Source organism: Entelurus aequoreus, linkage group LG14, assembly GCF_033978785.1.
Source record: "Entelurus aequoreus isolate RoL-2023_Sb linkage group LG14, RoL_Eaeq_v1.1, whole genome shotgun sequence".
NCBI classification, from domain to species: Eukaryota; Metazoa; Chordata; class Actinopteri; order Syngnathiformes; family Syngnathidae; genus Entelurus; species Entelurus aequoreus.
The window spans coordinates 28,997,912-29,021,447 of record NC_084744.1 but is presented as its reverse complement, the minus strand read 5'-3'; the positions used below and the strand labels follow the sequence as shown (position 1 = coordinate 29,021,447).

The following is a 23,536-nucleotide window of genomic DNA, read 5'->3' as shown; positions in this document are numbered from 1 at the left end:
CACGCACATATATATACGCGTATATATATATAATAATAATAATGGATTAAATTTTATATCGCGCTTTTCTATTATTAGATACTCAAAGCGCTCACAGAGAAGTGAGAACCCATCATTCATTCACACCTGGTGGTGGTAAGCTACATTATATACATACATATATATATATATATATATATATATATATATATATATATATATATATATATATACACATATATATACATATATATACACATATATATACATATATATACATATATATATATATATATATATATATATATATATATATATATATATATATATATATATATATATATATATATATATATATATATATATATATATATATATATATATATATATACATATATATATACGCCTCCTCTTTTATTTGGACTTTCCCTGATTACATGGCAACAGATAGTTCTAAAGGTACGGGGGTCGTAAACAGCCATCGCCTTTGATTACAACAGTTCAAAGAAAAGGTCGTAAAACAGTTCAAAGAAAAGGTCACCTGGAGGGGAGTCTGGCCCTGCTTTCTCTCCGCTTTGTAGTTCTCGGGTCAAGACAAAAGCTTTCTGTGGATTACAATACATGAAAGAAACAGAACACCTTCATATTGCTTCCCATCCTACACAGTGGAGTTTTACAAGCCTTCTTCTTTGTAGGATCAAAGACAGCTTTTGTCCTCTCGCCGGGAACTCATGGCAACAAACGTTTTGTGATAACTTAGATACAATTATTCTGACAGGAGGCGTTCTGCGAGAAAAGCAAAAAACAAACAAACAAACAAAACCAAAATATATATATACACGTTAGGCCAGGACAAAACACGGAGGCTATTTCATCCCCACAAGCCTGTTTGGCAGGTTTCCCTGCTCTTCAGGGGAGCAGGGAAAACACAAAAATTCCCCTGAAGAGCAGGGAAACCTGCGAAACAGGCCTGTAGGGATGAAATAGCCTCTGTGTTTTTTCCCGACCGCTCCACCCTGGTATTGAGCACTGTATAACGGATAAGCCACTGTAACCTCCACTATAATATATATATACAGTGGGGCAAAAAAGTATTTAGTCAGCCACCGATTGTGCAAGTTCTCCCACTTAAAATGATGACAGAGGTCTGTAATTTTCATCGTTGGTGCACTTCTACTGTGAGAGACAGAATGTGGAAAAAAAATCCATGAATTCACATTGTAGGATTTTTAAAGAATTTCTTTGTAAATTATGGTGGAAAGTAAGTATTTGGTCACTTCAAACAAGGAAGATCTCTGGCTCTCACAGACCTGTACCTTCTTCTTTAAGAAGCTCTTCTGTCCTCCACTCAATACCTGTATTAATGGCTCCTGTTTGAACTCGTTATCTGTATAAAAGACACCTGTCCACAGCCTCAAACAGTCAGACTCCAAACTCCACTATGGCCCGTGGGGTCAAAATGATCATGAGAACGGTGAGCAAAAATCCCAGAACCACACGGGGGGACCTGGTGAATGACCTGCAAAGAGCTGGGACCAAAGTAACAAAGGTTACCATCAGTAACACACTACGCCGACAGGGAATCAAATCCTGCAGGGCCAGACGTGTCCCCCTGCTTAAGCCAGTGCATGTCCAGGCCCGTCTGAAGTTTGCCAGAGAGCACATGGATGATACAGCAGAGGATTGGGAGAATGTCATGTGGTCAGATGAAACCAAAATAGAACTTTTTGGTATAAACTCAACTCGTCGTGTTTGGAGGAAGAAGAATACTGAGTTGCATCCCAAGAACACCATACCTACTGTGAAGCATGGGGGTGGAAACATCATGCTTGGGGGCTGTTTTTCTGCTAAGGGGACAGGACGGCTGATCCGTGTTAAGGGAAGAATGAATGTATCGTGAGATTTTGAGCCAAAACCTCCTTCCATCAGTGAGAGCTTTGAAGATGAAACGTGGCTGGGTCTTCCAGCATGACAAAGATCCCAAACACACCGCCCGGGCAACGAAGGAGTGGCTCCGTAAGAAGCATTTGAAAGTCCTGGAGTGGCCTAGCCAGTCTCCAGACCTCAACACCATAGAAAATCTGTGGAGGGAGTTGAAAGTCTGTGTTGCTCGGCGACAGCCCCAAAACATCACTGCTCTCGAGAAGATCTGCATGGAGGAATGGGCCAAAATACCAGCTACTGTGTGTGCAAACCTGGTAAAGACCTATAGTAATCCTTTGACCTCTGTTATTGCCAACAAAGGTTATATTACAAAGTATTGAGTTGAATTTTTGTTATTGACCAAATACTTATTTTCCACCATAATTTACAAATAAATTATTTAAAATTCCTACAATGTGAATTCCTGGATTTTCTTTTCACATTCTGTCTCTCACAGTTGAAGTGTACCTATGATGAAAATTACAGACCTCTGTCATCATTTTAAGTGGGAGAACTTGCACAATTGGTGGCTGACTAAATACTTTTTTGCCCCACTATATATACACACACACACACATATATATATATATATATATATATATATATATATATATATATATACACTGTACATACGTACACACACGCCTATACTTATGTACACACACAGATATGTGTATATATATATACTGTACATACATACACACACACACCTATACTTATGTACACACACAGATATGTGTATATATATATATATATATATATATATATATATATATATATATATATACTTATGTACACACACAGATATATATATATATATATATATATATATATATATATATATATATATATATATATATATATATATATATATATATATATATATATATATATATATATATATATATATATATATATATACACACACTACCGTTCAAAAGTTTGGGGTCACATTGAAATGTACTTATTTGTGAATGAAAAGCACTGTACTTTTTAATGAAGATAACTTTAAACTAGTCTTAACTTTAAAGAAATACACTCTATACATTGCTAATGTGGTAAATGACTATTCTAGCTGCAAATGTCTGGTTTTTGGTGCAATATCTACATAGGTGTATAGAGGCCCATTTCCAGCAACTATCACTCCAGTGTTCTAATGGTACAATGTGTTTGCTCATTGGCTCAGAAGGCTAATTGATGATTAGAAAACCCTTGTGCAATCATGTTCACACATCTGAAAACAGTTTAGCTCGTTATAGAAGCTACAAAACTGACTTTCCTTTGAGCAGATTGAGTTTCTGGAGCATCACATTTGTGGGGTCAATTAAACGCTCAAAATGGCCAGAAAAAGATAACTTTCATCTGAAACTCGACAGTCTATTCTTGTTCTTAGAAATGAAGGCTATTCCACAAAATTGTTTGGGTGACCCCAAACTTTTGAACGGTAGTGTATATATATATAAATATTTTTTCATCATTAATAAGTGTACCCTCAACAGATACTTTTAACATTTTTATTACCATGACAAGACAATTAATTTGCTTTAATATGCTTTTGAAACATTATGCTTTTTTAAAAGCTCAAAACAAAAAAGGACATAAACACAATTTTATTGAGAATAAAAAAAATAAAAAAATACTTTAAGTGCTTTAGTGACATGCCTGATTTTGTAATTTGTAGGAAAACTGAATTTTTATTCCTGCTGTAGGAGCACTCGCATTTAGAGAAGGCGCTACATCATGTTTAGATACCAGTTTCACGCATTATTAACACAATACGTTGCTTGTTACAACCATGGTTGGATTGTCAAAAATGTTTGGTGATGTAATCTGTGATATTTCTATGGTCTTCATATTGCTGCATGACAATGTCTTAACATTCTTTATTTAGCAACACACTGCAGGGGACCTTTTCCTTTGTAAGTTCCTTGGGGAGTCTGTGCTTTGTCCAGCATGTATGAAACAAAAACAACCGTTTTATTGCATTGAATTTACACAGTACTCTCTGCATTATAGTTTGTATTCCCTCCTGGGCAGTTTCACCGTGTCCTCGTTTGGCAGAAAACACGCTTTAGAAACCCTTATTGGGTTTGTTGTTGTTGTTGTTGTTGCACAGTATTTTGAAGTAACTTACTTGTAAATAAACTAATAACAACAATGAACCGCACGGTTGTGATGCCTTCTGTTTACTGTATCAGGCGTCATACAAAGACACAGACACATATCAGTGGCAGTCAGAAATAATAGTAAAAAAATGCTAATTTTCCCGAAAAGGCAGTAAAGGAAAAGAGCGAACCTCATAACCCGATAAATCATTTTTAAGTAAAGATGAAACATATGTTGGCGACATTAAAAACTAACTGAGGTGGTTCACAGCAGATCATTACTTTCTAGAGCAGGGGTCACAAACCTTTTTGAAACCAAGAGCTACTTCTTGGGTACTGATTAATGCGAAGGGCTACCAGTTTGATACACACTTAAATAAATTGCCAGAAATAGCCAATTTGCTCAATTTACCTTTAACTCTATGTTATTATTAATAATTAATGATATTTACACTTAATTGAACGGTTTAAAAGAGGAGAAAACACGAAAAAAAATGACAATTAAATTTTGAAACAGTTTATCTTCAATTTCGACTCTTTAAAATTCAAAATTCAACCGAAAAAAAGAAGAGAAAAACTAGCTAATTCGAATCTTTTTGAAAAAATAAAAAAAAGAATTTATGGAACATCATTAGTAATTTTACCTGATAAAGATTCATTTTAGAATTTTGACATGTTTTAAATAGGTTAAAATCCAATCTGCACTTTGTTAGAATATATAACAAATTGGACCAAGCTATATTTATAACAAAGACAAATCATTATTTCTTCTAGATTTTCCAGAGCAAAAATTTTAAAAGAAATTCAAAAGACTTTGAAATAAGATTTAAATTTCATTCTACAGATTTTCTAGATTTGCCAGAATAATTTTTTTGAATTTTAATCATAATAAATTTGAAGAACAATTACACAAATATTCTTCGGCGAAAAAACAGAAGCTAAAATGAAGAATTAAATTAAAATGTATTTATTATTCTTTACAATAGAAAAAATAAATTTACTTGAACATTGATTCAAATTGTCAGGAAACAAGAGGAAGGAATTGAAAAGGTAAAAAGGTATATGTGTTTAAAAATCCTAAAATCATTTTTAAGGTTGTATTTTTTCTCTAAAATTGTCTTTCTGAAAGTTATAAGAAGCAAAGTAAAATATTATTTAAACAAGTGAAGACCAAGTCTTTAAAATATTTTCTTGGATTTTCAAATTCTATTTGAGTTTTGTCTCTCTTAGAATTAAAAATGTCGAGCAAAGCAAGACCAGCTTGCTAGTAAATAAATAAAATTTAAAAAATAGAGGCAGCTCACTGGTAAGTGCTGCTATTTGAGCTATTTTTAGAACAGGCCAGCGGGCGACTCATCTGGTCCTTACGGGCGACCTGGTGCCCGCGGGCACCGCGTTGGTGACCCCTGTTCTGGAGGATTCCTCACACGACAGTACACTTTTGATCTTTCAGCACAAACTGGACAGGAAAACATTTATTCACTGTTGTGTGTCAACATGTGTGTTGTGAAACGTTTCTTATAAGAAAAGTTTTTACCACAAACTGAGCAGTTAAAATGTTTTTTGGCGGTGTGCGTCAGCATGTGTCGAGTAGAATCACTCTTATGAGTGAAGCTTTTATCGCAAACGGAACATCTGAAGGGTTTTTCCTTTCGATGCGTGCGCATGTGCGATACCATGTTCACCTTCACAGAGAACCTTTCGCAACAAACCGAACACTTGTAAGGTTTTTCTCCGCTGTGTGTCCGCATGTGCACCATCAGAGTGTCATGCCGACTGAACGTTTTAGCGCAAAGTGTACATGAATAAGGTTTTTCCCCTGTGTGCGTTCGCATGTGTGAGGCCATTTGGGACTTTTGCGGGAATCTCATACCGCAAACTGAACAACAGAAAGGTTTTTCTCCAGTGTGCGTTCTCATGTGTGATGCCACGTGTGACTTGCGGGAGAACTGGTCGCCACAAACGGAACAACTGAAAGGTTTTTCTCCAGTATGCGTTCGCAGGTGTCTCGTCAAAACACTCCTAAAAGTGAATCTTTTAGCACAAACTGAGCAGGTAAAACGTTCTTGAGCTATTTTTTTTTCAGGGGATTCAGAGTGGTTGTTGTCAGAAGGACTCCTCGGATCACCTTCACAGTCTGTATTGTTACTCAAAAGTTTTTGGATGTCTTCATCCTTAGGTGAGTGTGACGTTGTGTCGACACTATCTGATAGTGGAGCTAAGAGCTTGTCTGCTTGTGGTTTGTCTTCATGCTCTTCTATCTTCACAGAGACAACAGTCAGTGGAAACTTGGTGACATCATCCTCCTCCTGCCCTACAAGACACTCTCCCTCCTGAGTGATGCTGAGTTCCTCCTCTTCCTCTTTAATGTGGGGGGGCTGTGGATCCTCCTGCTCCAAAGCAGAGCGCCCCCCTTGCATCTCATGGAGACGTTCTTCTTGATGTACAATCAGCTGCTGGAGGTCTACAGGACAAAAACAAAACAGATCAAAAATTAAAATCAAAATTACAGTCAAATATTATATAGTACAAACCCCGTTTCCATATGAGTTGGGAAATTGAGCTAGATGTAAATATAAACGGAATACAATGATTTGCAAATCATTTTCAACCCATATTCAGTTGAATATGCTACAAAGACAACATATTTGATGTTCAAACTGATAAACATTTTTTTTGTTGCAAATAATCATTAACTTTAGAATTTGATGCCAGCAACACGTGACAAAGAAGTTGGGAAAGGTGGCAATAAATACTGATAAAGTTGAGGAATGCTCATCAAACACTTATTTGGAACATCCCACAGGTGAACAGGCAAATTGGGAACAGGTGGGTGCCATGATTGGGTATAAAAGTAGATTCCATGAAATGCTCAGTCATTCACAAACAAGGATGGGGCGAGGGTCAACACTTTGTCAACAAATGCCTGAGCAAATTGTTGAACAGTTTAAGAAAAACCTTTCTCAACCAGCTATTGCAAGGAATTTAGGGATTTCACCATCTACGCTCCGTAATATCATCAAAGGGTTCAGAGAATCTGGAGAAATCACTGCACGTAAGCAGCTAAGCCCGTGACCTTCCATCCCTCAGGCTGTACTGCATCAACAAGCGACATCAGTGTGTAAAGGATATCACCACATGGGCTCAGGAACACATCAGAAACCCACTGTCAGTAACTACAGTTGGTCGCTACATCTGTAAGTGCAAGTTAAAACTCTCCTATGCAAGGCGAAAACCGTTTATCAACAACACCCAGAAACGCCGTCGGCTTCGCTGGGTCTGAGCTCATCTAAGATGGACTGATACAAAGTGGAAAAGTGTTCTGTGGTCTGACGAGTCCACATTTCAAATTGTTTTTGGAAACTGTGGATGTCGTGTCCTCCGGACCAAAGAGGAAAAGAACCATCCGGATTGTTATAGGCGCAAAGTTGAAAAGTCAGCATGTGTGATGGTATGGGGGTGTATTAGTGCCCAAGACATGGGTAACTTACACATCTGTGAAGCCACCATTAATGCTGAAAGGTACATACAGGTTTTGGAGCAACATATGTTGCCATCCAAGCAACGTTATCATGGACGCCCCTGCTTATTTCAGCAAGACAATGCCAAGCCACGTGTTACATCAACGTGGCTTCATAGTAAAAGAGTGCGGGTACTAGACTGGCCTGCCTGTAGTCCAGACCTGTCTCCCATTGAAAATGTGTGGCGCATTATGAAGCCTAAAACACCACAACGGAAACCCCCGGACTGTTGAACAACTTATATACATACAGTAGACGGCGTGGCGAAGTTGGTAGAGTGGCTGTGCCAGCAATCGGAGTGTTGCTGATTACTGGGGTTCAATTCCCACCTTCTACCTTCCTAGTCACGTCCGTTGTGTCCTTGGGCAAGACACTTCCCCCTTTGCCTCTGATGGCTGCTGGTTAGCGCCTTGCATGGCAGCTCCCGCCATCAGTGTGTGAATGTGTGTGTGAATGGGTGAATGTGGAAATACTGTCAAAGCGCTTTGAGTACCTTGAAGGTAGAAAAGCGCTATACAAGTATAACCCATTTATTTATTTATTTATTTACACACATACTGTTTATACACACAGGACTGTATTGTAATCAGTAATGCAATTATATAAAGAATCTAAATAAATTCACTGACTACACTAACTTCAGAACTGTCTAGTCCAGGGGTGTCCAAAGTGCGGCCCGGGGGCCATTTGCGGCCCGCAGGTAATTTTTTAACGGCCCGACGGCACATTCTAAAAATACGATGAAAAAAAACAAAAAAAAACATAAAAAGTCGTATAAAAGAGCAAACAGGTGAAATGTAACAAGAAAATGTTGCATTATTTACTCTAATAACACAAAGCTGCCATGCAGGCTGTTTCTTTCTTTAAAAAATAATAATGAATCAGAATCAATGTCATTATGAATTATTGACCTATTCAAGGCTCCATTTACTTCACATTAAATATTCCACTTTGAGATATTTTGGGGGGAAAATGTTGCATATTTTTTGGTTGCCATTTAAAAAACAAAGTTTTTTAAAGAAGGGCCTAAAACGAACAAACAAAAAACATAAACAACAATAAAACTTATAATTGACGGATAGATCTGAAGTTGATCTTGAGACTATTGTGGTAAAAGTTTAAAAAAATGTTGGATTTATTTTTGTAAACTTTACTGAGCAGTACCCTTTTGGATCCCCAATAATTTTAGTGGGACTTTTTTTTTTTTTAAGTGTCATTGCTCAAAAAAATAATGAATTAAAATCAATATTATGAGTTATTGACCTTTTTAAGACTCCAATTATTATATCATCTCAAATATTCTACTTTAAAATTTTATTGGGGGAAAATATTGCATATTTTGTGTTTTTTTCCATAAGAAAACACGGTTTTCCTTGACAAAAATGGCATACAACTTAAATCTTTAAAAGCGTTTTATTGACAGATAGACCTAATGTTGATCTAGAGATTTAAACCTTGAATAATAATAATAATACTAAATAATGACACATTTGTAATATTTTTTTTGACCAAAACCTTTTGGGGTCCCCGGGATCAAGTCTGAGTGGAGGCCTAAATGTATCTTTTTTATACATATATTGTATTGGTTTTTAAAATAAAAAATATCAAAATGGCCCCCGCTTGCTTTGATTTTTCAGTGTGCGGCCCTCAGTGGAAAAAGTTTGGACACCCCTGGTCTAAAGCAAAGTTATACAGTAGTAACTTGTTACAATTTTAAGGACCAAACTGTTTACTTGTGTGCACTGATCACGTTCAAACAAATGCTTCCACACAAGAACCGCGATCACAATGACTTGAGTCTGCATAAACATTTAAAATCAAACTGAAGAGGAAAGTTTGCCAAACTTGATAAACACGTAAAAACACAATACAAGTTTCAACCTGCGATCAAGCCTGATCTCGCCAGTACGCCGCAACGTGCCAACAAACACACGCACATACAACCACCCTACTTTCGCCACACAGCACGGAGCTGATTCAAACGTAACTGTAATATTTTTGGGAGGTTTTTATCCTTTTTCTGGCTGATAGCAGACAAGGACTTCAGCGTGGATATATGTCAGTGTTTTTCAACTGGTGGTGTGCCGTGGGAAGTTATGCAACTTCACCTAATTGGTCCAAAAAATATTTTTTTGCAAATCAATAATTATAATAATGTGCCGTTGTCTAGTGCAGTGTTTTTCAACCTTTTGTGGCATGTAAAAGGTATGTAAGGGTTAAAGGCCTACTGAAAGCCACTACTACCGACCACGCAGTCTGATAGTTTATATATCAATGATGAAATCTTAACATTGCAACACATGCCAAAACGGCCGGGTTAACTTATAAAGTGCAATTTTAAATTTCCCGCGAAATATTCTGCTGAAAACGTCTCGGTATGATGACGTTTGCGCGTGACGTCACGGATTTTAGCGGACATTTTGGGACAGCATTGTGGCCAGCTATTAAGTCGTCTGTTTTCATCGCAAAATTCCACAGTATTCTGGACATCTGTGTTGGTGAATCTTTTGCAATTTGTTAAATGAACAATGGAGACTGCAAAGAAGAAAGCTGTAGGTGGGAAGCAGCGTATTAGCGCCGGCTGCAGCAACACAACCACGTAGCCGGTGTTTCATTGTTTACATTCCCGAAAGATGACAGTCAAGCTTTACCATTGGCCTGTGGAGAACTGGGACAACAGAGACTCTTACCAGGAGGACTTTGAGTTGGATAGCAGGCGCGCTACCGTGAGTACGCAGCTGCGGCTTCCAAACATTTGATCGCTTGCCCGCACGTGCGTGCCGCTATGTGCATGTCACGTACGTAACGTTGGGGAAATATATGTGCTGTATGAACTTTACGGAGGTGAACGGTACTTTGGGCTGTGGGATTGAGTGTGTTGTGCGGGTGTTTGATTTGTATTGGTGGGTTATTTGGACGGGAGGGGGGAGGTGTTAGTTATGCGGGATTAATTTGTGGCATATTAAATATAAGCCTGGTTGTGTTGTGGCTAATAGAGTATATATATGTCTTGTGTTTATTTACTGTTTTAGTCATTCCCAGCTGAATATCAGGTCCCACCCGCCTCTCACAGCATCTTCCCTATCTGAATCGCTTCCACTGCCCTCTAGTCCTTTCACTCTCACTTTCTTCATCCACAAATCTTTCATCCTCGCTCAAATTAATGGGGAAATCATCGCTTTCTCGGTCCGAATCGCTCTCGCTGCTGGCGGCCATGATTGTAAACAATGTGCAGATGTGAGGAGCTCCACAACCTGTGACGTCACGCTACTTCCGGTACAGGCTAGGCTTTTTTATCAGCGACCAAAAGTTGCGAACTTTATCGTCGATGTTCTCTACTAAATCCTTTCAGCAAAAATATGGCAATATCGCGAAATGATCAAGTATGACACATAGAATGGATCTGCTATCCCCGTTTAAATAAGAAAATCGCATTTCAGTAGGCCTTTAACATACCAGGCACGTTCTCAGTTGGTTATTTATGCCTCATATAACGTCAGTGTTCCCCATAACCGGCCAAGATACCTGTGGCGGAGGGGGCGTGGCTATGGGCGTGGCTATGGGCGTGGTCACCATGACATAATCGAGTAATTTGCATAATTTACTACAATGATATGATTTTCTCTAAAAAGGCTCAAAAAATGTATACTTACTAATTAATAATAACAGTTTTGTTTTAAAAGTCCATCCATCCATTTTACAATATAGTTACAACACTTTATGTACATATTTATATACAGATTTGAACAATAAGTTATTCACTGAAATATATTTATTAATTGTGGTTCTTACAAAAAATATATCTTATAAAAATATAAAAGCTAAAATGTCTCTTAAAGCTCTGCCCCTTTAATTAGTGCATACTGAATAATTTAACTTTAGCCTACTACTACAACCATATTATTTACCAGCAACATAAAGTGAAACAGAGGCAGAGGTGTCCTGCCACAGTCAGTAACAAATAAACAGAAAACAGTAGTGGTGGTAGATAGACACAAAGCTTCATCAAACATCTGATCCACTGAACAAAGAGCTCCAAAAATCTTGATCCTACACTTCTCTTTTGTAAAGTAAATCTGAACAGCCAATATGGGCATCTACATCAACTATATGATTTGCCTGAGAAGCTGGACAGGACAAAAAATAAATAAATAAATAAATACAAATTAAAAAATTAAAAAAAATAATAATAATTTTGTGGCGGCCTTAATTCTTTCGTGGCGGGCCGCCACAAATAAATGAATGTGTGGGAAACACTGAACGTACACTTATTCAGCCTGTTGTTCACTATTCTTTATTTATTTTAAATTGCCTTTCAAATGTCTATTCTTGGTGTTGGCTTTTATCAAATACATTTCCCCAAAAAATTCGACTTATACTCCAACTTTTTTTTTTCCTTCTTTATTATGCATTTTCGGTCGGTGCGACTTATACTCCGGAGCGACTTATACTCCGAAAAATACGGTATTTATTTATGAAAGAGAGGTTTTTGGTAACAAGTTAAGGTGTTTAATGATAATACAAGCATGTAGATTCCTTTCTTTCATGAAGACAATAATATAAGTTGGTGTATTACCTGATTCTGATGATAGGAATCAGACAGTAGTGATGATAACGTCCACATTTTCAAATGGAGGATAAAATAATTCCTTCTTTCTGTCCAATACCACATGAAAGTGGTTGGTTTTTGGCATCTTATTTGTCCAGCTTCCGTTCTCCTTTTTATACACTTTACAAGAAATACATTGGCGGCAACCTCCGTAGCTTGCCAGCTTGTGCACGCCAGCTTTCTGAGACTCTTATTTTGTCAGCGCAGGCAGAAATGAAGCGGCGCTTTTATTGTGAAGATATGAACTGTGCAGTCGGTCTTTAAGAGTTTTTGACGGCAGGTACAGCGCGAGAGTCTGTTGAAATAAAAAGTGTTTCTCGCCTTCCTGTCGGTCATTTTTTCTTAATAACGAGCTCACAGCAGCCAGCGTCATCTCAGAAGGTCGATTTTTTTTCATGCCTGGCTGGCGATCGACTGACACACACTCCGACCGCTAGCTTGTGATGGACGTAATGGGCGCCCCTGTATTAGATGATATGTGGATGTTGTGCTTACTTGGACTGTGATGAAGTTGTGAGGACTCAGGTGGTTTGTCTTCATGCTCTTCAGTCTTCACAGAGACAACAGTCAGTGGAAACTTGGTGACATCATCCTCCTCCTGCCCTACAAGACACTCTCCCTCCTGAGTGGTCCACACCTCTTCCTCTTTAATGTGGGGGGGCTGTGGTTCCTCATCTTCCTCTTTAAAGTGAGGGGGTTGCTGGACGCCTGTTAAGTAAGAACAATTGTTGAGAGATAATTCAACACTATAAGATTGTTTGCGTTGTGTTAAAAGTGTGTAACTAAGCCAAACTTTTTAAACACATTTTACTATGTGGTGTTTATAGAGTGTCTCCATCAACAATTCCTCTTTAAAGCACAGCTCCCACATTCACTTGGAGACCATCTACGACACGCTGAAGGAAAGTCAGTCAAGTTATCGACACAATGTGCAGTTTATACTTCCTACACAAGGTGGCACTGTCCGCACATGTACCGTATTTCCTTGAATTGCCGCCGGGAATATAGTATTCGCCTGCCGAGAATTACAGCCGGGTCAAACTCGTTTCGCAAAATAATTAGCGCATGCTTGGCACTTCCGCCGGGTCAAATATTAGTCATTCATTAAATGACTCCCGCCTCCTGGTGGTAGAGGGCGCTAGTGATCGTTGTTGCGACTACCAGTACTGCAGAAGACCGGTCCTGCAGAAGAAGACAACAAACAGCATGCGTGTGCTGCGATCGTTTGCTTGCACTTTTACCATGGAGGATTACATATCTAAAATAAAACAGTTTTCTAAACTGGACTTTCAATCGAAGCAGGATGTAATAATTAAAGGAATATCTCCAGAGACTTTTAAAATTGAAGAAAGATAAGGAAGACTGCCTTTGATCAGAAGCAGCTGCAGATGGACATAATTTATAAGTAAAGGTAAGACCATAATAACGTTTTTTTTATTAAATGTGCTTTTCATGATAAGGTAAGCTCCGGAGTGAGAAGAGGTTTTAAAATAATTAGCGCATGCTTGCCCATCCCGCATGCTTTTGGTAAGCGCAGGAGTGAGAAGAGGTTTTAACTTAATTAGCGCCCCTGCGGCTATTCAAGGAAATACGGTATGTAGATACCGGTGTGTATCAAATAGCTACTAAAATGGAATCCTGTCTCAGAGTGCAATCAATACAGCCATCTTTATGTTCTTTTAATAAATCAAGTGTTGTCTACTTTGGTTATTTAAAGATGATTGACAGTAAATGTTTACTTTCATTTGTTGATGCATTCAGGTCAGAATCAGGAAGTGAAATGAACTCCGAAACTATGAATGATATCACGTTGTCAAATAAACACGTATGTGTCAATAAAGTACTTCATATTTTCTCACTAAATGTAGAGGATTTTTTTTCATTTTGACAGAAAAAATATATGTCATGCTTAAAATTGCATACCTTTTCAACTTTAATAGTATCCAATATTGCAGCAAATATTACAGTATATTACCATACTTTCCAAACATGTTTTTGTCTAAATAAAAAATACTTAAAGGCCTACTGAAAGCCACTACTACCGACCACGCAGTCTGATAGTTTATATATCAATGATGAAATCTTAACATTGCAACACATGCCAATACGGCCGGGTTAACTTATAAAGTGCAATTTTAAATTTCCCGCTAAACTTCCGGTTGAAAACGTCTATGTATGATGACGTATGCGCGTGACGTCAATTGTTGAACCGGAAGTATTGGTACACCATTGAATCCAATACAAAAAAGCTCTGTTTTCATCTCAAAATTCCACAGTATTCTGGACATCTGTGTTGGTGAATCTTTTGCAATTTGTTTAATGAACAATGAAGACTGCAAAGAAGAAAGTTGTAGGTGGGATCGGTGTATTAGCGGCTGGCTGCAGCAACACAACCAGGAGGACTTTGACTTGGATAGCAGACGCGCTATCCGACGCTAGCCGCCGACCGCACGGATGATCGGGTGAAGTCCTTCGTCCTTCCGTCGATCGCTGGAACGCAGGTGAGCACGGGTGTTGATGAGCAGATGAGGGCTGGCTGGCGTAGGTGGAGCGCTAATGTTTTTATCATAGCTCTGTGAGGTCCCGTAGCTAAGTTAGCTTCAATGGCGTCTTCAGCAATCCAATCCAATCCAATCCAATCCACTTTATTTATATAGCACATTAACAGCATTGTTAAGCTTTGCCAAGCTGGGAATTATTAACCGTGTTTTTACATGTCCATGGTTTAATAGTATTGTTGATCTTCTGTCTATCCTTCCAGGCTGGGATTTATTTATTTTGTTTCTATCTGCATTTGAGCCCGATGCTATCACGTTAGCTCAGTAGCTAAAGAGCTTCGCCGATGTATTGTCGTGAAGATAAAAGTCACTCTGAATGTACATTTCGCGTTCTCGACTCTCATTTTCAAGAGGATATAGTATCCGAGGTGGTTTAAAATACAAATCCGTGATCCACAATAGAAAAAGGAGAAAGTGTGGAATCCAATGAACCCTTGTACCTAAGTTACGGTCAGAGCGAAAAAAGATACGTCCTGCAATGCACTCTAGTCATTCACTCTCACTTTCCTCATCCAAAAATCTTTCATCCTCGCTCAAATTAATGGGGTAATCGTCGCTTTCTCGGTCCGAATCGCTCTAGCTGCATTGTAAACAATTGGAAATGTGAGGAGCCTTTCAACCTGTGACGTCACGCTACTTCCGGTACAGGCAAGGCTTTTTTTATCAGCGACCAAAAGTTGCGAACTTTATCGTCGATGTTCTCTACTAAATCCTTTTAGCAAAAATATGGCAATATCGCGAAATGATCAAGTATGACACATACAATGGATCTGCTATCCCCGTTTAAATTTAAAAAATTAATTTCAGTAGGCCTTTAACTTTACAGCAAACTACCCATCAAATTAATAAAAATTACAATACATTTGATGTTAAGTTAAAGTTAAAGTACCAGTGATTGTCACACACACACACACACACACACACACACACACACACACACACACACACACACACACACACACACACACACACACACACACACACACACACACACACACACACACACACACACACACACACACACACACACACACTCACACTAGGTGTGGCGAAATGATTCTCTGCATTTGACCCATCACCCTTGATAACCCCCTGCGAGGTGAGGGGAGCAGTGGGCAGCAGCGGTGGCCACGCCCGGGAATCATTTTTGGTGATTTTAACCCCCAATTCCAACCCTTGATGCTGAGTGCCAAGCAGGGAGGTAATGGGTCCCATTTTTATAGTGTTCTTTACAGCATATTACTGGAAATCGAAAAAACTTCTACGGATTTTTGCGATAAAATTCTGTTGACTGAGCTGCCAGTTTTTGACTTGTTGTTTTTTAACGGTGTATTACTGTAAATGGAAAGACGGTACATTTGTTTTTACGGTAAAAATACCGGCATCTGAGTTGCCAGAATAAAAAAAGAATTTTTACGTTTTTTCCATTAACAATATAATGTTGTAAAAACAATGTAAGTTTAACACAAAAATTCTGGCAACTAAGCTGCCAGCTTTCCAAACTTGTTTTTGTCTAAATAAAAATACTTCACTTTACAGCAAACTACCCATCAAATTAATAGAAATGACAATACATTTTATGTTGTTCTTTACAGCATATTACTGTAAATCGAAAAAAACTACTACGGTTTTTCGCGATAAAATTCTGTTGACTGAGCTGCCGGTTTTTGACTGGTTGTTTTTTACGGTGTAAATGGAAAGACGGTTACGATTACGCATGCACCTCCTGGTACCCCAGCACCTCCAAAACCCTCAAATCTAGACTCCAAACATCCCAGAACAAGCTAGTCAGGTTACTTCTAGACCTCCACCCCAGATCCCACCTCACTCCTACCCACTTCTCCAAAGTGGGCTGGCTCAGGGTGGAGGACAGAGTAAAACAACTTGCACTGAGCCTAGTCTATAAAATCCGCTACACCTCCCTGATACCAAAGTACATGTCAAACTACTTCCTTAACGTAAATAACCGCCATAACCACAACACCAGGGGGAGCTCCACTAACCACGTTAAACCCAGATTCCGATCTAACAAAGGTCTTAACTCATTCTCTTTCTATGCCACATCAATGTGGAATGCACTCCCAACAGGTGTAAAAGAAAGGGCATCTCTATCCTCCTTCAAAACCGCACTAAAAGAACACCTCCAGGCAACTTCAACCCTTGACTAACACCCTCCCCCCACCACATCCCACCTCCCCGGATTGTAAATAATCAAATGTATATACTATATAATTAGTGCATACTAAATAATTTAACTTTAGCCTACTACTACAACCATATTATTTACCAGCAACATAAAGTGAAACAGAGGCAGAGGTGTCCTGCCACAGTCAGTAACAAATAAACAGAAAACAGTAGTGGTCAAATACAAATAAGGCAACAAGAGAAGCATCCTACACTTCTCTTTTGTAAAGTAAATCTGAACATCCTATATGGGCATCTACATCAACTATATGATTTGCCTGAGAAGCTGGACAGGACAACAACAAAACAAAAAAATAAAAATAAAATAAAATAAAATAAAAAAAATGGATTTGTGGCGGACGTAATTCTTTCATGGCAGGCCGCCACAAATAAATGAATGTGTGGGAAACACTGATATCCTACCAAGTCAGTCCTACACTGTTTCAATGCCCATTTCTCTGATGAAGCCATTGTTGATGACTGAAGTGCTGATGTCAACCAAACCCTCCACATCCCACCCCCGGATTGTAAATAATGTAAATAATTCAATGTATATACTCTGATGATTAACTTGTGTGATGACTGTATTATGATGATAGTATATATTTGTACCATGAATTGATTAACGTGGACCCCGACTTAGACAAACTTTAATGATCCACAAGGGATATTGTTCAACACAGTAGCTCAGTTACAATGATGGAAAGGACAATGCAGGTATAAATAGACTAATATAGCTATAACAAAAATCTAGCATATATACGAATATATACATAATATGTGTACAGAGTAATTTATATACAGATACATTATATTATGTCTATAACATATATACAATATAAACCAATGACCATGTACAATATTACAGTATATACAGTCTATATGACAGCAGCAGCATAAAATAGAGAGTAGGTCCAGCAGGAAATAGAAAATAGACATTATAAACAAAGAGAAGTAGCTAACGTGTCAGGTAATAGGCAGATGTCATCTATTGCTGTATGGCGAGTGATTATACAGCTGGATGGAGTGTGGAATGAAGGAGTTCTTGAATCGCACAGTGCGGGAAGGAAGTTGAAGGAGCCTGTTGGAGTATGAACTCCGCTGTCCCTTATTTATTTATTTATTTATTAGCCTTTATTTAACCAGGTAAAATCCCATTGAGATCAAAGATCTATTTTCCAAGGGAGACCTGGCCAAGAGGGCAGCAGCAAGGTTACATTAAAAACAGTAAACAAATACATAAAACATCACATTTACGACATTAAAACTTGCTCACATAACACATGTGCATACAGACGAGGTAGACTGCAGTCCTTTCACAGAAGCTTTAAACTCATTCAACGTAACAAGGGTTTGAAGTTTAATATTCGATTGTAGGTTATTCCAAGCCTTCGCTGCTGAAAACCTAAATGCTTTCTTGCCCAGTTCAGTTCTTACTTTGGGTACGACAAATTGCAGAACATTCATTGAACGAAGATTGTGACTTCCTTGTTTCTTTGTTAAAAGACAAGACAGATAAGATGGAGTGATACCCAGAATGGTTTTGTAGATGAAAACATACCAATGATTGAGGCGTCGAGCACTTAAAGATGTCCAGTTAACCATTGAGTATAATACGCAATGGTGAGTAAGGGGAGCGCAGTTGGTGATAAATCTCAGTGCACCGTGGTACACACTATCCAGCTTGTGGAGACAACCAGCAGTAGCATTCATGTACAACACATCTCCATAGTCAATAACAGGTAAGAAGGTTGTTTCCACCAATTTCTGTTTCACAGTAAAAGAAAAACAAGACTTGTTTCTATAATAAAATCCCAGTAAAAGTTTCAGTTTTTTTACAACATACTGAATGTGCTCCTTAAAACTCAAGTGGTCATCAATTAAAAATCCTAAATATTTAAAAGCACATACTAACATAATTTGTTGCCCATTTCTTGTTAAAATGTTCTCACACAGTGCTGATCTTACAGTTTTTGATGTGGTAAAGAACATACACTTTGTTTTCTCTGCATTTAAAACCAGTTGAAGATAGCAAAGTGGTTCTTGTACTCTGTCAAATGCATGTTGTAGATATTTAAAGGCCTCAGCAGGAGTGGGTGCTGTACAGTATATGACAGTATCATCAGCATAGAAATGGAAAGTTGAGTTCGGAATATTCTGTCCAAGATTATTTATGTAAATAGTGAATAATAATGGGCCCAACACCCTTAATTGTCTGGTGGAGTGGATGAGCAGGATTGTCCATGATGGCCAGCAGTTTGTCCAGTGACCTCCTGTCCCTCACTGACACAAACGCCTCCAATTGCGTGCCAATAGTTTGGCCGGCTTTCCGGATCAGATTATCAATCCGGTTTGAGTCCCTTTTGCTGGTGCTGCTCCCCCAACAAACAACTGCAAAGTACAGGGCACTGGCCACAACAGACTGATAAAATACCTCCAACAGCTTGCTGCACACATTGAATGACCTAAGCTTCCTCAGGAAAAAGAGTCTACTCATGCCCTTCTTGTAAACAGCTTTGCAGTTGTCCTTCCAGTCCAGTCTGCTGTTCAAGTGGACTCCCAGGTACTTGTACTGCTCCACTACTGCCACCTCCCGGCCCTGGATCTTGATGGGCTCCACCGGGGTCACTCTCTTCCTGAAGTCGATGACCAGCTCCTTGGTCTTGTCCACATTAAGGACCAGATGGTTCGCCTGAGACCACTCCACAAAGTCAGCGATCAGTGTCCTGTACTCCAATTCCCGTCCCTCTCCGATACACCCGACCACAGCAGAGTCATCAGAGTATTTCTGCAGGTGGCAGGACCTTGAACTATACTGGAAGTCTGAGGTGTACAGGGTGAACAGGAAAGGAGACAGGACGGTCCCCTGTGGAGCACTTACACCACTGACCACAGTATCCGACAGGGAGCTCCCCAGTCGCACAAACGGGGGCCTGTCAGACAAGTAATCAGTGATCCAGGAGACAATGGATGAACTGACACCCATCCTGAGCAACTTGTCATTCATCAGAAATGGCTGAATGGTGTTAAAGGCACTGGAGAAATAAAAAAAACATGATCCTCACAGTGCCCTTCCCACCATCCAGGTGAGAGTGAGCATGATGCAGCAGGTAGATAACAGCATCGTCCACTCCTACATGGGGCTGATATGCAAACTGTAGAGGATCCAGGGAAGGAGCCACCAGTGGCCTCAGCTGATCCAGCACAAGTCTCTCGAGGACTTAAACTTAAGTTGAAAAACTTATCGGGGTGTTACCATTTAGTGGTCAATTGTACGGAATATGTACTGTACTGTGCAATCTACTACTAAAAGTTTCAATCAAATAATCGATGAAAACGGTACATTTGTTTTTACGGTAGAAAAACTGGCATCTAAGTTGCCAGAATAAAAAAATAACTTGTACGTTTTTTTAAAAATTAACAATATAATGCTGTAAAAACAATGTAGATGTAACACAAAAATTCTGGCAACTAAGCTGGCAGCTTTTGCCGTAACCCCCCCCCCCCCCCCCCAAAATAAGTAAATTTAAAAAAATAATATATAGTGGTGTACTGGAGAGGAGGCTACGCCGGATAGCTGAACCTCGGATTCAGGAGGAACAGTGTGGTTTTCGTCCTGGTCGTGAAACTGTGGACCAGCTCTATACTCTCGGCAGGGTCCTTGAGGGTGCATGGGAGTTTGCCCAACCAGTCTACATGTGCTTTGTGGACTTGGAGAAGGCATTCGACCGTGTCTCTCGGGAAGTCCTGTGGGGAGTGCTCAGAGAGTATGGGGTATCGGACTGTCTGATTGTGGCGGTCCGCTCCCTGTATGATCAGTGTCAGAGCTTGGTCCGCATTGCCGGCAGTAAGTCGGACACATTTCCAGTGAGGGTTGGACTCCGCCAAGGCTGCCCTTTGTCACCCATTCTGTTCATAACTTTTATGGACGGAATTTCTCGGCGCAGTCAAGGCGTTGAGGGGATCTGGTTTGGTGGCTGCAGGATTAGGTCTCTGCTTTTTGCAGATGATGTGGTCCTGATGGCTTCATCTGGCCAGGATCTTCAGCTCTCACTGGATCGGTTCGCAGCCGAGTGTGAAGCGACTGGGATGAGAATCAGCACCTCCAAGTCCGAGTCCATGGTTCTTGCCCGGAAAAGGGTGGAGTGCCATCTCCGGGTTGCCGAGGAGATCCTGCCCCAAGTGGAGGAGTTCAAGTACCTCGGAGTCTTGTTCACGAGTGCGGGAAGAGTGGATCGTGAGATCGACAGGCGGGTCGGTGCGGCGTCTTCAGTAATGCGGACGCTGTATCGATCCGTTGTGGTGAAGAAGGAGCTGAGCCGGAAGGCAAAGCTCTCAATTTACCGGTCGATCTACGTTCCCATCCTCACTTATGGTCATGAGCTTTGGGTCATGACCGAAAGGACAAGATCACGGGTACAAGCGGCCAAAATGAGTTTCCTCCGCCGGGTGGCGGGGCTCTCCCTTAGAGATAGGGTGAGAAGCTCTGCCATCCGGGAGGAGCTCAAAGTAAAGCCGCTGCTCCTCCACATCGAGAGGAGCCAGATGAGGTGGTTCGGGCATCTGATCAGGATGCCACCCGAACGCCTCCCTAGGGAGGTGTTTAGGGCACGTCCGACCAGTAGGAGGCCACGGGGAAGACCCAGGTCACGTTGGGAAGACTATGTCTCCCGGCTGGCCTGGGAACACCTCGGGATCCCCCGGGAGGAGCTGGACGAAGTGGCTGGGGAGAGGGAAGTCTGGGCTTCCCTGCTTAGGCTGCTGCCCCCGCGACCCGACCTCGGATAAGCGGAAGAAGATGGATGGATGGATGGATGGAATATATAGTGGTACTGTTTTTCCACTTACCGTAAAATGTTGTAAAAAAAATAAAAACACTATATTTTACAGTAAAATTTTGTAAATGTAAAGTTTTTACTGTAAAATCAACAGTCTACTTAAGACAATTTATATAATTAATAATTAAATCCAGAGGCAAATTCCTGCATTATTCACTGTTCCAAGTGACCCTGTGGCTATGTGGCCCTCAATGAAAAGCCGCATCAAAAAATCTCTCATATTGATTACAATGTAAAATATATTTAATCGATTGTGTGAGTTTTGTGTAAACAAGTCGACACACTTTGTCACAAACTGAGAGGAACGTCAACCTCTCATAAATATTGTGTGTCTGAAACTTGTCTCGTTTTCATGAACAATTTAAAAAAACAAAACAGTTTTATGGACACAATATAGAAGAATAGTGTTAATACTGAAATATAAAGTTAGTAAAGATGTGAGAGTAAGAAGTAAACAAACCTGTTCTGTGTAACACAACTTGATGTTTGTTGAAAACAGCGTCCATAGTTGACGTTGTTGTCGCTCATTATCCCCCATATTCCTCCTCGTATTCTGCTATCGTTCTTTCGCACATTTCCACACAATCACAACACTTTACACTCACATTTGATCCCTGCCGAGCGAGGATTTGACAACTTCCGCGTCTCTTTGTTAGCAGCAAACAAGCTAACTAGCAAGCTAAGGGAAGTGCGCTCAGACTAATGTCTCCGGATGGAAACACTAATTAGCACCGATGCTTCCTCTACTAAACGACGTGTACATTGTATGTCGTGAATAAACCCACGGAAGAACACTGACCACCACGACAACGTCCTCTCCGTCAAATGTCATCTTGCTATTTTTCCGTGTCCTGTTTTGCTTTTTGGGTCAACCTAACTAACAGACTTTACAATCATGTACTGACACCTATCGGTAACTTTTGGCTGGTACACGGTTGAGGCTTCACCAAACACCAAGAGGCACATCATTTACACACTGACAAATGAGTAATTAATTAATAAATACACAAATAACAATTAATACATTTATAATAAATAAATAGTAAATCAATTTATGGTTCACATTTTGAAAAGTAGAGATGTCCGATAAATGCTTTAAAGGCCTACTGAAATGATTTTTTTTTATTTAAACGGGGATAGCAGATCCATTCTATGTGTCATAGTTGATCATTTCGCGATATTGCCATATTTTTGCTGAAAGGATTTAGTAGAGAACATCGACGATAAAGTTCCCAACTTTTGGTCACTGATAAAAAAAAGCCTTGCCTGTACCGGAAGTAGCGTGACGTCGCAGGTTGAAAGGCTCCTCACAGTTCCTCATTGTTTACACCAGCAGCGAGAGAGATTCGGACCGAGAAAGCGACGATTACCCCATTAATTTGAGCGAGGATGAAAGATTCGTGGATGAGGCACGTGAGAGTGAAGGACTAGAGTGCAGTGCAGGATGCATCTTTTTTCGCTCTCGTTTTTTTTGTTTTTTTTTACATCATTCAACCGTCCTCTCTCACTTGCATCACTTTTTGGCACAACAATGGTTGACAAGACAGAGCTTGTACATTATATCCATCCATTCATTTTCATTCCTACCTATACAGGGTGTGTCATTGTAATCACACTCCTGGAGAAAATGTAGGAATGATTAAATACACCATATCAGACATGATGATGCAACATAGTTCCCAAAACAAAAATATTCTCCTATTACAGGGATGTCAAACTGGTTTTCATTGAGGGCCACATGGCCGTTATGAGAGGGCTGCTTGTAACAGCGAATAATGTATACATTTGCCTCTGCATTTCATTATTAATTATTATAACA

General features: G+C 39.6%; 1 protein-coding gene across 1 annotated transcript; it reads right to left on the bottom strand.

Annotated features, from left to right (window-relative positions):
• Positions 1-3,420: 3,420 nt before the first annotated feature.
• Positions 3,421-22,578, bottom strand: LOC133665330 (zinc finger protein 568-like). The gene is made up of 3 exons (XM_062070603.1): positions 22,178-22,578; positions 12,633-12,845; positions 3,421-6,471 (listed from the first exon to the last, which is right to left on the bottom strand). Exons 1-3 carry the CDS (start codon positions 22,221-22,223, stop codon positions 5,483-5,485), a joined length of 1,248 nt encoding a protein of 415 aa, XP_061926587.1. The 5' UTR covers positions 22,224-22,578; the 3' UTR covers positions 3,421-5,482.
• Between the last annotated feature and the right edge of the window lie 958 nt (positions 22,579-23,536).

What these genes read in the sequence shown, in the direction of transcription:
- LOC133665330 (XM_062070603.1), bottom strand. Translation starts at nt 22,223, where the DNA reads ATGGACGCTGTTTTCAACAAACATCAAGTTGTGTTACACAGAACAG. An exon ending in AGTTGTGTTACACAGAACAG is followed by an intron (nt 12,846 to 22,177) that starts GTTTGTTTACTT and finishes CTTACTTAACAG; the next exon opens with GCGTCCAGCAACCCCCTCAC. An exon ending in ACAACTTCATCACAGTCCAA is followed by an intron (nt 6,472 to 12,632) that starts GTAAGCACAACA and finishes TTTGTCCTGTAG; the next exon opens with ACCTCCAGCAGCTGATTGTA.